Source organism: Rana temporaria, chromosome 11, assembly GCF_905171775.1.
Source record: "Rana temporaria chromosome 11, aRanTem1.1, whole genome shotgun sequence".
In the NCBI taxonomy this organism is placed as follows: domain Eukaryota; kingdom Metazoa; phylum Chordata; class Amphibia; order Anura; family Ranidae; genus Rana; species Rana temporaria.
The window spans coordinates 116,717,312-116,735,484 of NC_053499.1; the positions used below are offsets into that span (position 1 = coordinate 116,717,312).

General features: G+C 45.3%; 1 protein-coding gene across 2 annotated transcripts in view; it reads right to left on the reverse strand.

Moving 5' to 3' along the window:
• LOC120917537 (FGF1 intracellular binding protein) overlaps positions 1-18,173 on the reverse strand; it is a 52,386-nt gene that overhangs the window by 14,104 nt on the left and 20,109 nt on the right. For both annotated transcript variants that reach the window (XM_040328903.1, XM_040328904.1), the window contains exons 6-9: positions 14,898-15,031; positions 13,173-13,278; positions 2,766-2,829; positions 1,362-1,448 (exon numbers count right to left, since the gene is read on the reverse strand). In XM_040328903.1, the coding sequence (XP_040184837.1) occupies positions 1,362-1,448; positions 2,766-2,829; positions 13,173-13,278; positions 14,898-15,031 (391 nt within the window). The remainder of the gene's footprint in view (positions 1-1,361; positions 1,449-2,765; positions 2,830-13,172; positions 13,279-14,897; positions 15,032-18,173) is intronic.

Consider the following 18,173-nt stretch of genomic DNA (forward strand, 5'->3'; position numbering starts at 1 on the left):
GGGGGTTGCCCCTCTCCCACCACCGATGAAAGTGATCTTGCTGTGAATCTGCTGCAGAGACCACTTTTATCTGAAAAAGAACCGCCGGCTCTTGAAGAGTATACCGGGGTTATGGTAGCTAGCAAAAGTATTCCTTTTCAAACAGGACGTATATGGTCATTTGGCAGGAAGCAAGCGGTTAAATGTAGTGATAAAGAATGAAAATAAAATCGAACTACTAGGAGTAACAAGAACAGTTCTTTGAGATACTCTGATATACAAGGTACACTGAACAAAAGCCATTGGTCAGCTCACCAAACAGGATCAACAAGTGCGACAAAAACGCTATCACGCTAACTGGAGATAAAAATATAATAGAGAATTTGAATACTTAAAAAGTGGATGAAAACTCAATTTTGTTTTATTTTGCTGGCACAATTTAGAGTATACGATTTCCTATCATCTGTGCCCAGTCTTGCCACACAGAGTTAATCCAGCGCTGAGCGATCCTCTTTTATTGTTCAGTGAGATAAATCTTGACAAACAGAGAAAAACTGTCAAATCCTCCCCCTTGCTGTGAGTGACAGGTTATTTACATATCTCATGCACGAGCCTGAGGCAGGCATTATTTTGTAATTCCCACCCCCACTCCTTTTCTGAAGTCATGTGGTTACTTTTCTGGATTTTGACTGGATGTTTGCGATCATAGCAGAATTTAGTGTATGGAATACACAAGAGAAAATGCATGTTGACAAGGGGAGTGTAGAGGTGGGTGGGGAGTCTGACATCACGACTCCACCCACCAAACTCCAGACAACAACCCACCCACAGAATCTGCAGTTTTTCAGTTCTCATAACAGACAGAGGGAAGACATTTGACAGGCAAGGATACATGCAGGAGGCATCTGTATCCTTATAGATCAGCACTATGGCAGTAGTTTAGAAAGGATAAGAGTGGGTTTACATCCACTTTAAATGTTATCATATAGGTCAACTGTGCTGAAGACAAGTGAAATGGGCTATTAACCCTACAACTGCTTACTCCATACAAGTCACCTCTTGGCACTTCAATCAACAGCCAAAGCTTATCAGTACGTCTGTCTGCACATTTGAAATCATAACTACATAAACAAAATGGCTACTTGCTGGTTGGAGCTTATATCTCAATCCATAAAGGTTGAGCAACAGAATTCTCTTTGCTTTAACCACAAAATTACAAAAATACACAGGGCATGGTCTTCCTCCGAACATGTAACCTTATGGAAAACAAGTCAGTTAGAAAAGTTATGATACATTTTGCACAAGACAAATTACACAGTATAAACATCAAAGAGTGGGCTATAAAGACAGGCAGGCGCAAGTGGCAGGAAATGCGTTAATACCTTTTCCACAAGATCAATGAAGAAGTCTCTAACATCCTTATTATGAGTGAGGCTGGTTCCAATATTCACCAAAGCGCGAGAAAGTGTCTGTAAAAAAAAAAAATGATATATATATTACTAAAGAATTAGAGGCCTATACTGTGCATGCTTGCTACATTTGTATAGACAGCTGGGCTAATTTACTTAAGACCAGAGCAGAACAAAACAGGATTATTCCTTTCACGTCATATTTTATCATTTTATATACTCTATAAAATTAAAGTGTACTCGCCAAAAAGTCCTCAGACACCGTTGTCACGACACTGCAAGGCTTCATATACACCTGATGATTTTACAACCTCTCCTAATAGTAACCCACGTTTAAAACAGCCATTTTGCCGCATTTACATGCCGCGTTTAGCCACGTTTACGGTTAAAAGCGTTAAAAAAATATAAAACGCCTGTAAACAAAACTCGGCTAAACGCGAGTTACCACGTTTCGATGCGTTTGAAATGCCTCTAAACTCAGCTTCTAAACCCATTGTTTTGCGTTCCAAAAATAGCCTCTAAACAACTGCCTAGAAATGACCCTGTGTACATGTACTGATAAGATAACAGAGTAGAGTTCAGGAGCAGTTAAAAAAAAATGTCCCACTTCTAATTGTCCGTTTAGCAGCAGTAGTGTACATGAGGCCATGCGTTTTTTCCAGGTGCCGAGGTGTCTAAAGTATATCCCACACCAGTATGCAAATACAAATAAAATTTTATGGTTGACAGTGCTTACTTGGGAAATAAAGTTCCTCCACCCCAAACTCACTCATTCATGTCTTTATGGACCTTGCTTTGTGCACTGGTCCAAATCATTTGGTGGAGGGGGGATTATGGTGTGGGGTGGTTTATCAGGGGTTGGGCTTGGCTCCTTAGATCCAGTGAAGGGAACTCTTAAGGCGTCAGCATACCAAGACATTTTGGACAATTTTATGCTCCCAACTTTGTGGGAACAGCTTGGAGATGGCCCTTCCTATTCCAACATGACTGAGCACCAGTGCACAAAGCAAGGCCCATAAAGACACGGATCAGTGCGTTTGGGGTGGAGGAACTTGACTGGCCTGCACAGAGTCCTGACCTCAACCTGATGGAGCATCTTTGAGTTAAAAGATCGACTGCCAGCCAGGCCTTCTTGTCAATATCAGTGCCTGACCTCACAAATGCGCTTCTGGAAGAATGGTCAAACCTTCCCATAGACAAACTCCTAAACCTTGTGGACAGCCTTTCCAAAAGAGTTGAAGCTGTTATAGCTGCAAAGGGTGGGCCAACTCGCTATTGAACCCTGCGGACTAAGACTGGGATGCCATTAAAGTTCATGTAAAGGCAGGTGTCCCAATACTTTTTGTAATATAGAGTGTGTATTTTATTTTTGCTTACCTTAAAATTTGCTTCCATTTCATGAAACACGCCAATTTTTCCTCTTAAAGATGTACATACCAAGCTGGAAAGAAAAAGTAAAAAACAAAATCAACTTTACTGCCAGCTTCACGTGATTGGTGAGCTTGTTGGTTACACTAATACAGAGCTGCTAAAACCTTGTAGCTGCCTGATCCTGAATTTGTCACACAGGTACAGCCGAGTGAAGCTGCCTCCCCCTCCTCTCTGTTTGTGTAAAAAGGGGGAGGGGACCTGCAGTGCATGTGCCGCCGCGCTGATCTGAGGTACTGAAGGGGGGGCTACACTGAACGAGGGGGCTACACTGAAGGGGGGGTCTGCATTGAAGGGGTGGATACAGTGAAGGGGGGTCTGTGTAACATGCAGGGGGTCCAGAGCTGCAGGGTTTTGTGCAATTTAAAGGGGTCCAGTGATGCAGGGTGCTGTGTAATGCAAAGGGGTCCAGGGATGCAGGGTGCTGTGTAATGTAAAGGGGTCCAGGGATGCAGGGTGCTGTGTAATGTAAAGTTAAATTAAAACAAATAATTTGTTACAAATATTTTTTCCTCTTTGTGTATGTTTAGGTGACCAGGGGGCGAGGGGTGAAGATGGGGTGGAGGGCGCCACAGGATTAGCTCGCACAGGTCGCCTGAACACCTAAGGCCGGCTCTCCCTTAGCTTGGCATAGTAATGGCTGTTTAAACCTGTGTAGTTTGTTCCCCATTACTAACCTCTGTGCCACCTGTAATGTTCTGAGAGGGGGAGGAGAAGGGAGGAGACGCTAAAGCCAGGCTTTGCAGCAGGGAAATTAGCTTAGCTGACATAACACACGTGGTGAATTTACAACTCTTTACTCCCCCCAGTGGTTACACTTCACTTAAAATATAGGAAAGGTCCTTAAAAATTATTTTTTAGGACTCTGACCTCTTACCTTATCCACGCCGCAGATTTCTGCGGAGATCAGACAGTACCAATCTTCGCCCCTCACGGTGGGCATTGTGTGCCAACCTTCAGGGATACGGTTCCTATTTAAAGGATACCTCTCCCCTGGGCCTTGACTCTGACCAAGACTTTTAGCGAAGTAGCGAAAGTGCTGGACCTCAGAGCCCAGTCCTCCAAAGAGAGACATTACAAGTGACGTCTCGTGCATGAGGCCCGGATCCCATCCAGTTTTGACCTACTTTAGGCGTCTTATTATCCATGACTAAGCACTAATACAGTGCGAAACATGTCGGCTGTCCTTCTCTGTGGCTGTGTTTTGTTTTGAATGCCGACTTTTATTTAATAAAGACAACTTTTTTGAAGTTCTTTCGAGTGCGGCTGTCCATCATCTCTCCATTCTCTACATTTACTTTAGGCGTCTTGGGTGGGTCCGGAGGCATAGCTCTTTTACCCCCAGAGAGTCTCTTTGGCAGAGCTTTCCTTTTAGCATCCTATTGTGTCCAACACCTTTAGACACTGGCGAAAAAACTGAGGTGCTTTCCTGTCTTCAATTGGTTGTTCCAGTGTCCAATCACCGCTGGTGATCCTTAACCCATTATGTAATGAATGGCTCTGTGTCCCGTGGTGTACGATAAAGAAAAAAACAACAACTCTTCAGAGGGGGTTGAATTAGCATTCCACAACAGGAATGGCCAGGAGAGGGCACTAGGATGAACACAAGGGCCAGTGCTCTGAAAGGTAGCAGGTGCCTATGAAGGATGCCAAAAGGTCAAGTAAGGGATAGCCATAGCTGGTCCTGGATGGCATTATAAGTCAGTAAGTCCCTCTGGACAGGAGGAGATACTAAAAAGGTAAAATATGTAACGTGGGAAATAAGAGAATCCAAGGACAGTGGATTCCCCTAAAGGAGGAAGTGGGTGTGTAGACAAAGTACAACACTCTGGGCACCCATGACCTTGCTTATCATGGTATCAAGAGCAGGGACAGACAGACATCATTCATGATCAATTGAAGACTCACTGGATAAAACATCAGTGTCCCATCCATGCAGCCTGAATGCTCTGTGCACATGTATGAACATCAGTCCCATGCAAGTCATAAGTTTGGATGCTCATATTAAGACATTACAAATGAAGCACAAAGCTCCAGACATTTGCTCCATGAAACAGGGACCTACCCAATGGTAAATGGATCCTTTTCCAGGGAAACTATACATTCTCACATGGTTTGACAGATTATTGTAACCGTCAAAATGGGATAGAGGGCAAGAACAGTCAGTTCGAACAAGGATTTAAAGAAAAACGATTTGGTTACTGGTATAACTATGGTGGGAACAGAACACCGACTTACAAATTCCCTCTCAAAAGTTTAAATACTCACTAAAGTGAGGTCTAGGACCAATAACAAGTTTGAAACAACACCCATGTAAATCTAAATAGTAAATATGTGGCGCATCAATACAATAGAGTGCATATAACTTCAATTATATATCAGACAGGAGGCTTCATATCTTGCATTAATCTTTCTTTTTAATGCTCATAGCAGAAAACATAAACATTTGTTTCTTTAAAATTTTGAGAAAAACTTCATAGAACTACATTACCCAGATGCCCCATGGACCCCTCCCCCATGTCCTAGTCTCTATATAAGGGGCTGTCTGGGTCTCCTCCTCCTCTTTCTTTCTGCTCATGGCAAGAGATAAGTATATGCATTTATGATTGACATATATCTGTTATAATTATTCTATTACTGATAATTGTCATATACTGTACTGTACTGTATATTGTTTGTTTGGTATGTAAATAGATTCGCAGGCTTGGGAAGGGTGCGGTACTACCGCTATTCGTATCGGTCTACTAACCTGACTGTCTCTCAGACTCAGTCAGGATCCATTAGGACACAGCTCCCTTCCCCCTCGCTTCTCCTGCACTCCAACCGCGCTTCGCGGGCTTTCTCCTGGACGGGGGCGTGGCCGAGCGACGCGCGTCGTAACGCCACGCCTCTGCACCGTCAGCCGTCCTATCAGAAGACTCCCGGCCGTAATCTCGCGAGATTACGGCCGAGGAGCTGTTACAAACGCGCCGTCAGCCCTGACTCTCACTGTACGGGCAGAGAGCACAGGAGCGCGCTGCTAATCAGGACTGCTGACATCTTTCCTAAAAATCCCTCGGTCAGGTATTTTTAAAGGGGAATAGAACTCGCTCATTACCTCTGGCCAGACTTAGCCAGGACTTGGGCAAACTCACCCCTCCCTAGCGTTTTTTCCCACTTAGCCTGAAGGAGGGTCAGTGATTTATCCCTGACACTTCCGGATAAAATTATAAATATAATACACAGGCTATTTCAGAATGGCTACTGAGGGACTGCTCAGTGAGGTGGTGGATGTGGATGCTGCGCATCTGCTATCCACAACCCAGATACAAGAATTGATCTCAAAATCGATTCAAGCAGCGCTGACTGCAAATGCCAACATACAAATTCCTGGGCCATCTACCTCAGGGTGCCCCCCTACAAAGGGTAAAGTATCCCAAAAACAAAAGCACCTGTCGGTGCACCTCGACTCCCCGGCAGGGGAAGTTTATAATGTGCCCCAAGCAGGATCAGACCAGACCTGCCAGGCCTCACACAGGCCAAGCCACATTCGACCCTTGGGCCCCAAGGAGTTTTTAAAAGGGCAAGGATCAACCAGACGCATCAAACCTAATTCTTTTGACACGTCTGAGGACGAATCTGACATGTCTGGCAACGCCGAATCCTCTGATTCTGACATGAGCAATGACGAGGAGGAGGCGGGGTTTACAGCAGAAACCAACGCTGAGGCGACACAAAATGCCGTCTTAGATGCCCAGGGTCAATCCCTGTTTAACCCGGACGAGATATCTCACCCTCGTTCGGGGGACTGGACCCCACTACCTCATGTGGCACAATATCTAGAATTATGGACCAGAAGGTCGCTAGATAGGGCAAATCGCAATAAGTTGCGAGCAGAATGCCCCAGGCCTCACGTGGCAAGCAAGGTGGCTATCACCCCAGAGATTGACCCGGTACTGCTAAAGTACCTCACAAGATTCGGGAAATACGCTAAAAAAGGCATTGAGCGGTCATTCAAAGTTATACAGGACCGCATATTGGACCTCCTTGGTCCACTCACAAAAATTCTGAATTTATCAGAACAGGCAGTAGCAACTGCCCAACCCGTGGATCTGACACAGCTTAGAGGCTGGGCTCAGCGTGCTATATGCTTACTGGGCACCGCCAACACAACATGCTCAGTGGAGCGCCGCCGCTCCATACTGATGAAGTTGGATCCCCAACTTAGCCATCTTGCTGAAAACGAACCGGGACCATCCGCCGATGGCCTTCTGTTCGGAGATGATTTAATAAAGAACATAAATAAGTTTGTCAGCTTATTCTCGAGCCTAGACAAGGCACAGACCTCATTACGAAAATCACAACCTGGCAAGGTTTTTGGCAAGGCCGGTAGAGGCAGAGGGCGATCTACCGGCCGCGCCGCTTCGTACAGGCCCTATTCAAGACCAATCCAGCAGTATGCTCCTGCACCACAATCGTACGCCATGCCCATGGCTCAACCACCACCCTTCTTCCCTCCCCGCGGACGCCCCTGGAGGGGACGCGGAGGCCGTGGATTCCCCAGGTCAAGACCACCGACCGGTGAGTTTACTTCTACATACGATTCCACACACTCAGGTGGGGGGAAGGCTAATGTATTTTTCCCACGTCTGGTCCACGATTTCGGCGGACGCATGGATACTCTCGACGGTAACGGGTTACCGGATAGAGTTTGTGTCCCTCCCGACCATGAATGTCATACCCCCTCCCATTCGTTTTTCCACTCAAAACATAGGGCTGATAGACGAGGAACTCAGGGACCTGCTAGACAAAGGAGCGGTTCAGGAGGTAGATCCCCTCTCAACTGGTTTTGTCAGCAACGTTTTTCTAGTAAAAAAGAAGGACGGCGGCTATCGCCCCGTCATAAACCTGAGGGAGCTCAACCAACATGTGACCTACCGCCATTTCAAGATGGAAGGTATTCACCTGTTACGAGACCTCCTCTGGCCAGGAGACTGGCTAATAAAAATAGACCTAAAAGACGCATACCTTACGGTCCCTATACACACGGAATCTCAAGCTTTCCTAAGATTCCTGTGGCGGGACCGCATGTGGCAGTTCACCTGCCTTCCATTCGGATTGTCATCAGCCCCCTGGTGCTTCACCAAACTACTCAAACCAGTAGTAGCCGCTCTCAGGAGCAGGGGGGTACGTCTAATCATCTACTTAGACGACATGCTGATCATGGCACGTTCCAGAACACAAGCGACCCTACACAGCCAATGGGCGGTGTCATTGCTGAGGGAACTCGGATTCCTCATCAATTACAAGAAATCCGTTCTTCTACCATCTCAGGAGATGGAATTCTTGGGGTTTCTGGTAGACACCAAACAGGCTTTGCTCCTGTTACCAAAGGCGAAACTAGCTCTGATCCGCAAGGAAATCAGAGCCACGTTGCGCAAAGGTCAGGTATCCCTGCGGTTGATTGCTCGGATAGTAGGCCTCCTATCGGCGTCTATTCAGGCAATCTTCCCAGCACCCTTACACTATCGCGCTCTACAGCGCCTAAAAACACTCCATCTGCGCCAGGGCTTGCGGTACGCAGACGAAGTCTCGTTGGACTCGGACGCAGTGGAGGAATTGCTGTGGTGGCTTCGCCACGCAGTGGAATGGAACGGCAGAACTATTTTCAATTCATACCCAGATGTGATCATAGAATCCGATGCGAGTCGCCAAGGTTGGGGCGCTCGATGCGGACAAATCACAACCGGGGGGAAATGGTCAGTGGAGGAAACTCGTCTCCACATAAATGCTTTGGAACTTTTGGCAGCATTCTTTGCGATCAAAAGTTTTCTCCCACATACGTCCAACAAATGCGTACTCTTACGCATGGACAACATAGCAGCGGTTCAATATGTCAACCGCTTGGGGGGAACAAAATCCAAGATATTAGCAGACATCGCGTCAGAATTCTGGCAATTCTGTCTGTCGATAAATACCACCCCGGTAGCGGAATACCTCCCCGGGATTTCCAACACAGTCGCAGATTGGAACTCGCGCTATCTGACGGATTCCAGCGACTGGGCACTGGATCGTTCAGTCTTCCTGACACTGCAAACAATGTGGGGTCCCTTTCATACGGACCTTTTCGCTTCTCGCCTCAACAGACAACTACTCCGCTTTTACAGCTGGAGGCCGGACCCGGAAGCATTGGCAGTCGATGCATTCCGACAAATTTGGACGAGGGGGACGCAGTATGCGTTCCCTCCGTTCAACATGATCACCAGAACCCTGCTACAGGTAGTGACTCAAGGGGCGACGGTGGTGTTGATCACCCCCTGGTGGCCGACGCAACCGTGGTTTCCCCTTCTGCTGGGGATGTCAATCGATTATCCCCGATTGCTCCCCTTCTCACCTCATCTCCTATCAAACGCGTCCATGGGTTGCCATCCATTGCTGCTGGAGGACAACCTCCCACTGTTAGCATGGTTAGTATCGGGTTCGGAAACACGGACATCAACTTTTCACAATCAGCTAGAGATCTCCTCGCCCTGGCCTGGGCCCCCGGGACTAGGTCGGCGTACAGATCTGCCTGGACCATGTGGGTTCGTTGGTGTGATCAACGGCAAATTGATGCCGTTCATGCACCTGTAGCTGCGGTCGTGAACTACTTAGCAGACGCGTACGAGACAGGTAGATCCTACAGCTCTCTGAATGTCTATAGGTCTGCCATATCGGCCTATCACTGTCAGGTTGACGCGGCACCGGTGGGTAAACACCCGCTGGTCTGTAGACTGCTACGGGGAGTGAGATTCAAACGACCTCCCCGACCAAGGTATCAATCCACTTGGGACGTCTCTCGGGTTCTACAACTCTTCACCTCATGGGGGGACAATGAGGTCCTCTCTCTAAAGAAACTGTCCGTCAAACTCGCTACCCTTTTATGCCTTATTTCCATAAAAAGGGTCTCGGATGTTAGAGCTCTAGACATATCTCGGCGCCAATTCCTGCCAGAAGGAGTTAGATTCTCTGTGGTTCGTCGGACGAAAACAGGAATACAGTCGGTGTTCTACCCCCTCTTCACTGACCACCCACACATCTGCGTGGTGCGATGTTTACAGCAATATGAACATCGGACCGCGATCCTGAGGTCGCCCACTTGTACCCAGTTACTGGTCTCTTATGTAAAACCCCATCTACCAGTGTCTTCAGCATCATTGGCCAGATGGGTGAGAACGGCCATGGAAATGGCTGGGATCGACATCTCGCTCTTCGGAGCCCATTCCACCAGAGGGGCCATGGCTACTAAGGTGGTCACATCGGGCGGTTCTCTCTCAGACCTCTTATTAGCGGCGGATTGGTCGTCAGAAACGACTTTTCGACGTTATTACTTCCGACCTCAAAGTCATGTTTCCTCTTCAGTACTTTAACATTGTTGCATGTATCATAATAAATCTGTTAGCTTTAAACATGCAAGATATGAAGCCTCCTGTCTGATATATAATTCGGGATTTTCCTAGCTATCATGACGGAAAATCTGAGTTATATGACAGGAGGCGAATATCTTCCCACCCTACCCACCCTATCACGATATATTTTCTCGTTTCAGGTTATTGATGGGTGGAGTCTACGCCTATGCGGAAGATAAGAAAAGGTTCTGGAGTTCCAGTATGACGGTTATTTTGTTTTTGTTCCAGTTGAGCACAATTATGACCGTCGGAGCATCCTCCAGGTATTACTGTCGACAAGGCCCGGTTGGCCTACTTCCAGCGTCGGAGACAGGTTTCCCGATCACTGTGGAACGTGTTGTCTACTACGGCAAGGTTATCTGAAGTTTTGGAGTTGCCAGCATCGCATGAAGAAAGAGGAGGAGGAGACCCAGACAGCCCCTTATATAGAGACTAGGACATGGGGGAGGGGTCCATGGGGCATCTGGGTAATGTAGTTCTATGAAGTTTTTCTCAAAATTTTAAAGAAACAAATGTTTATGTTTTCTGCTATGAGCATTAAAAAGAAAGATTAATGCAAGATATTCGCCTCCTGTCATCATATAACTCAGATTTTCCGTCATGATAGCTAGGAAAATCCCGAATTAAATAAATATTTGTGCAAACAATACATAATATTCAACTCTATATTGCAGATGCCAACAGTGGAAATAAAGTAGGGAAAGAACCAGAACATGGCAGAATATAACAGTTCTCATTTCTCATCATTCTACAGTGTACTACGGAGGGGCGTGGAGGGGATCAGCTATAAAGTATCCATTGGAATTCCCTGTTTATTTTGAGAAGCTTATGGTTGCTGAGTGTTTGAAGGAGAAGGAGCCTGCGGCTGCTGACACCTAAAGAGTAATACCAGAAGTGCGACTAGGCCTGTAGGGGTCTTTCCCTGAGGTGAGAGGTCACAGATGGTGACAATTTCTCACTTTGAAAGAATCTGAACATTTTTATGTGTGCACTTTGGATGGTGACATCACTATACGAACATTATTTTTTGCACGGATCACTTTATATATTTTGCCGGAACCGTTTATGCAGATACAGACACTTCAGTTTAGTATCTGCAATATAGATTTGAATATTATGTATTGTTTGCACGAAAAGTTATATGCACTCTATTGTATTGAGGAAGCACCACATGATTTACTATTTATATTGTGTGGGAACACTTATTTCATGTTGGCAGTTACTCATTGAATACACACTACACTGGTCTGCGCATTCGTTTATTTCCACTTTTAAAGGCCCATGTAAATCTGATGTGACTGCAGTGCCTTAAAGTCTCTGGAACTGCTGGGAGTCAGAGATGGCAACAAAAGCCAAAAGTCCAGCCTGATATAAGGACTCCTTTAAGTAGGTTCAGAAACAGCCTCTGCAAGCAAAGCTCCTGAGTGGACATAGTAGGTCCTAGTGGATATGGGTCAGGACTCTTGCCTGACAGAGCTGAAGAAGATTCTGGAGGATGACCAACGAGGGTTCCAGATTACAAGCACCAGTTTCCTACTGAGAAAAAAAGCCACAGAATCACTAGGGGAGATTGGGCTCACTAGTGGCAGCAGGATTGTCCCTTCTTTGTCTTAGCGAGGACATACTGTGCTCACACAACAGTAATGCAACTGGGCCTCAGGTCCTCAGCTGGTGCTAATGAGGATTTTAGGTGGCTGGAGGAGACCACTGTGGCTAAGCAGTAGAAACAGAGGGGGATAAGTTCATCTTTCTGTTACACCCGTTGGAGTGTCCATGTAAATTTTGGCATCATCTCGATATGAAGGTCACACTCTAGTGCAGTGATGGCGAACCTCGGCACCCCAGATGTTTTGGAACTACATTTCCCATGATGCTCCACTACACTGCAGAGTGGATGAGCATCGTGGGAAATGTAGTTCCAAAACATCTGGGGTGCCGAGGTTCACCATCACTGCTCTAGTGGAATGTCAATGTGAGGGTCACATTCTGGCAAAGCCTGAATGTGAAGATCACATTCTGGTAGAATCTGAATGTGAAGGTCACACTCTGGTGGAGTCTCAATGCAAACGCCACTTTGCTGCTTCTCTCTGCACCACTGTTACTTTATGAGTAAGGCCATTCACTCTAAATTGTGAGTCTTCAGAAACAGGGCCACACCTGGGACTGCGTCTTAGGCTCCATTCACATCTATGCGACAGTGGCGTACGGCTTACGCAGCGTATTTTGCCTCGAGTGTGTATCTTTTTTTTTTTTTTTTCAGATTCTTCCCATTGCTGTCAATGGGCGAACGCCAATGTCGCCTGAAAAAAAGGGTCCGGGACTTTTTTCAGGCGACAGGCGTTCGGCGTCTATGAGATGTGAACCATCTCCATAGACAGCAATGGGAATTATCCCCTCTAGTGGCAGAAGCGTCCGGCGTCTGGCGTTTTGTCGCATAGATGTGAATGGAGCCTTAGCTCTGGACCTGGAAATCACTTTACAGCTAACTAACAAAATACACTTAGGTCTGGAAAAAAGCAGGAACTTGCAAACTAGTGATGTCAGATCACATACAATTGTATTAAAGTTGGACAAAGCACACTGTAACCCTAGGACCTCTCATTTTTACCTTGTCACCCAATATGAGATGGATCACAGGACATTATCAATTGGAATTGTTTGAGAGGGGCAGTCCTAGGAGGGGCTACAGTGTGCTTTTCTCAGCATTAAAGTTGGATGTGATCTGACATAATCAATATGAGACTTCCTGCTGAGTTTACGGAGCATGGTTGTGGTCCCTTTGGTCAGCACCTTGAGAGGTGAGGGATTTTCATGAAGGGCTGGAGTGGTGACATCTCTACAGGTTTAGAAAACTTCACAATTCAAAAGTTCCAGTTACATTTTAATACTTTTCTCTTATTATCGGTATGCTGTCTTCTCAACTAATCACCTCTTATGCTGATCCAGAAGGTCTTTGTCTGTTATCAGGATTTTCAGGTCCTTTAGATCCTGTAGAAATTCCTTATCCAAATCCATATCCATGTCTTCTGTTACATCTTAAGAGAAAAAAGAAAATTGTAATGAAAACATTTTAATGGAAGATCAAGTGATTAAAAAATGTGAAAACAACATCATAAATTTTCACTAAAGCTAAAAACGGCATACTTCATCGCAATTCAAAAAGCCAAAGTTATTTCAATTTTTAAACATATACAGAGTCTTCAAAAGGATAAGTGCATCCTCACATGTAGTGCACATGTGGATGCACGATAGTATCGCGTATGCCACGTCCTAAACAAATTTACAAAAATACAGAGTCTTGTCTGAATTATATGTGATGGATCAGAACACAATAGTCTAAGTTGGTGAAGTAAAATTAGAAAAATACATACAAAAAAAAAAAAAAAAACATTTTTTCAGAAATAATTACCCCTTTTGTTATGAAGCCCATAAAAAGCTCTGGGGAAAACAATTACCTTCAGAAGTCACATAATTTGTGAAATGATGTCCACCTGTGTGCAATCTAAGTGTCACATGATCTGTAATTACATACACACACCTTTTCGAAAAAGCCCCAGAGGCTGCAACACCTAAGCAAGAGGCACCACTAACCAAACACGGCCATGAAGACCAAGGAACTCTCCAAACAAGTAAGGGACAATGTTGTTGAGAAGTACAAGTCAGGGTTAGGCTATAAGAAAAATATCCAAATATTTGATGATCCCTAGGAGCTCCATCAAATCAGATGGAAAGAACATGGCACAACAGCAAACCTGCCAAGAGACGGCCACCCACCAAAACACATGGAGCGGGCAAGGAGGGCATTAATCATAGAGGCAGCACAGAGACTGAAGGTAACCCTTGAGGAGCTGCAGAGTTCCACAGCAGAGAATGGAGTATCTGTACATAAAGCGACAATAGGCCGTACCGCTCCATAGAGTTGAACTTTATGGCAGAGTGGACAGAAGAAAGCCATTACTTTCAGTAAAAAAATAATCGCAAAAAGTGGCCTGGTCTTTGACCAGCAATATGGTCCGGGGCTTAAGTGGTTAAAACAGTTCACTGCACATAATACATGCCCTCATAAAATACATAATTTGAGGTCTTGTTGCATCTTGTTGTTACTATCCATACACTTTTTTATCCAGCTCTCATGCCGTTTAAAGGGGTTGTAAAAGGTAAAAAAAAAAAATTCTAAATAGCTACTTACCTCATCCTTTGATTTTGCTTTTAAAATGTCCTTATTTCTTCTGAGAAATCCTCACTTCCTGTTCTTCTATCTGTAACTCCACACAGTAATGCAAGGCTTTACGCACACTAACACACAGCTCCTTTCTCTAACTACAACGTAGAGAGCGTCCTGACTCTCCTGTAGTCCAAAAGAGGGGGTGGGCACGACACTCCACACCAGGAAGAAAGCCTTGCATTACTGTGTGGAGTTTCAGACAGAAGAACAGGAAGTGAGGATTTCTCAGAAGAAATAAGGACAATTAAAAGCAAAATGGAAGGATGAGGTAAGTGAAGGAGGACTGCACTAAGGTAAAGGAAGCTATTTAGGAAAAAAAAAAAAAAAAAAAAAAAATATTGTACCTTTACAACCCCTTTAAGTTTTTATATATACACCACGCACACACACACACACACACACACACACACACATTTCCTATTTACACACCCACTGCTCCCAGAGTCCAGTTTTGGATGATATGTTCAGCACAGGTAGCAAAGTCTTCAAACGTCAGGTACTGAAGTTTTCGTTTCCCAGTTTCAAAACGACTGTTTGCAAAGAAAACGATTGCAGCATAATCCCTAAGGAAGGAAAACACATGGTCAGCAAAGCTTAAAATAGCATATGTAGGAAACATGAATAAACATCAAAGCACCTACTTATGCGTTCGCCAAAATCTTTTCTGCCAAGAAACACTCCCTGACACATTTTCTGAAAATTCCCCAAGGAAAAGCCAATTTACCTGTCTCCAAACCTCAGAATATATGCATGTTAAAGAGACACTACTGTCACTTTTCCTATTCAGAAGAAACTGACAGTCCCTGCAGATACAACCGCCTCAAGCAGCCATGCTCTGTACCATCTTTTTACTTGCTCAGGACCAGGGCTCCCTTGTATGAAGGATCACGTGACCTCCACCATGTAACAGTACACGGACCTGTGAGGCCAACCACCGAGCCCAAACACTATCATGTGAGGAGTGGGGCCTGATAATGATAATCCACGTCTAAACTCTGACATCACCCAACAACAGAGCTCAGACAGGCTGATATGCTGTATCTGGGAGATCAAGGAAGTGTGGCGCTGTAAGCAGTAAAAGCTTGGGAGGACTACCACTTACAGACACTGTCACTTGTCCCTGATGCGTCAACATGGCTGTGTCTCAATAAAGAAAACAAAAACATTCTAAATAAAGTGGAACCTTGGATTACAAGCATAATCCGTTCCAGGAGAATGCTTGTAATCCAAAGCACTTGCATATCAAAGCAAATTTCCCCATGGAAATGAATATGGAAACAAAGATACCGTATTTATCGGGGTATTGCGCGCTCCGGCGTATAGCGCGCACCCCTAAAGTGGACCCGCATTCCTGTAAAAAAATAAAAAGATTTTAGTACTTGCAGTTTTGGTGTCTTGCGCGGCGGCCTCGTCGGGTCCGGCGTACGTCTGCGGCTTCGGTGGTGTCCTCGTCGGGTCCGGCGTCCTTCTGCGCTGTCCTCCCCGCTCGATCCCCACTTCCCCCACTGAATTTGAACCACTACGCCGGTATATACCGAGCGCAGTACACTCGGGTATAGTTGGGCAGGCTCGACGCCTCTAGCGGTCATGTCCTGTGCGTCCTGTACGTCACCGCGAGAGGAGCCGAGCCTGCCCAACTATACCCAAGTGTACTGCGCTCGGTATATGCCGGCGCAGTGGTTCAAACTCGGCGTGGGAAGCGGGTATCGGCGTATATCGTGCACCCACGATTTTGCCCTGATATTCAGGGCATAAAAGTGCACGGTATACGCCGATAAATACGGTAATTTGTTCCATATTGACTTCTATTGCATGCAATACCGCATGTGGCCAGAGGTGGGGGGCGACGGAGACACTCGTAAATACTCAGACGGCTCGGCTGCCCTCGGAAACCCCCGCAAATGAAGTATTTCCAAGTGTTTCTAAGCGTCTCCGAGTGTCACCAGCGCCCCCCCACCTCTGGCCAAATGTGGTACTGCACACTGCAGAGGCTTGAATCCTGATCGTTTTGCGAGACAACACTCGCAAACCGAGTCAGGATTATACATTATCTCAAAGCACAAGCAACAGCAATATAGCTCTATTAGTAACAAATTTGCTTCTCCTAGCAAAATTCCAGGTTGGATGTTCTTTATATATTAGAAAGATAAAAGAAAAGAGGGCGCACCAGTCTAGTGGATTATCCCAAGTGAATTTATTTTGTAAAAAAAGATAAAAACTACTCACTAACATGTAGAAATAAATACACTTAAGCAGGCCACCATCCTGTGGCTATACAATCCTGGGACTAGCAATCTCCAGTGCGGAGGGGAGACCATGCAGGAGCCCCTGCTGGATAACGCGTTTCAAATGTAAACCTTCTTCCTCAGGAGGTTTTTTCTAGTGTATAAAGGGCATCCCCGGTTCTAGAGGGCAGCAAGGCCGGAAACATTATCCATTAAGGAGAGGACCATCACTCATAACTGGGCTGGCATAATACTTATGCGCTAGAGTGTTTGTTTTTCTGCTAGATGTTCTTTATATTCTGATCAGAACAATAAAAGTATCTCGGGATGCGTTTTTAGAAACCTCAACCACACTACATTTGGTCCATTTATACCATGAGTCTTCAAACTATGGCCCTCCAGTTGTTCAGAAACTACAATTCCCATCATGCCTAGTCATGTCTGTGAATGTCAGAGTTTTACAATGCCTCATGGGATGTGTAGTTCCGTAACAGCTGGAGGGCCGTAGTTTGAGGATCCCCGATTTATACTGTTCTCTACAAATGCCAAAAATGGCTCCAAATAATTAAAATATAATTCACAGCCTCCTTCCACATCACTATATCCTGATGTCAGCATGGCAAGAAATCATAGATCCTTTCTTAGCACACTCTCTCCAAACCCTCATCTTTACATCCTAAAGCCGCGTACACACGACCGTTTTTCATGTCATGGGAAAAAAAGCGAAGATTTTCTCGACGCGATTCTTGTCAAGCCTACCTTGCATACAAAAATCAGGAGAAAATGTATATGGAGAGCCGCACACCAAAAATAACCTTAGAAGGTAGCCTTCATTTGTGCAAAAGGATAAAAGCACTACAAACACAGCACAGCAAACAGTGGGATATATATAGCTGACGCGTTTCGCACAGAGGTCTAGTGCTTAGTCATAGCTTTTTTTAGCACCCACGGTTTCTGAGAAGGACATTGATTGCTCATTGCACTCACCTGGAGCGGCGGTCTTCTTTTCTCCATTTGCTGCCTTGCATACACACAATCATGAAAAAAAAAATGCTCGAGCAAAGCGCGGTGACGTACAACACGTACGACGGCACTATAAAAGGGGAATGTCCATTCAAATGGCGCCACCCTTTGGGCTGATTATGCAAATTTCCCTTCTCATAACTTGCTTCTGAGCATGTGCGTTTTTTTCCCCCACGTCGTTAAAGCCTACACACGGCTGTTTTTCACGACGAGAAAAAGCACGACGTGAAAGACGAGAAAAAATAGAGCATGTTCTAAATTTGTAATGAGAAAAATGCTCTGGAACCTACACACAATCGTTTTTAATGACCAATTTAAAAAAAATGCATTTTTCTCGTCATAAAAAACGGTCGTGTTAGTCTTGGTTTCACTTTGCCAAACAAATCTGCACCTAGATGTTGGAAAGAGTCTCATAAATGATAGCAAAGTGTTAGAAAAAAATAAAAAGGAAAGCAGA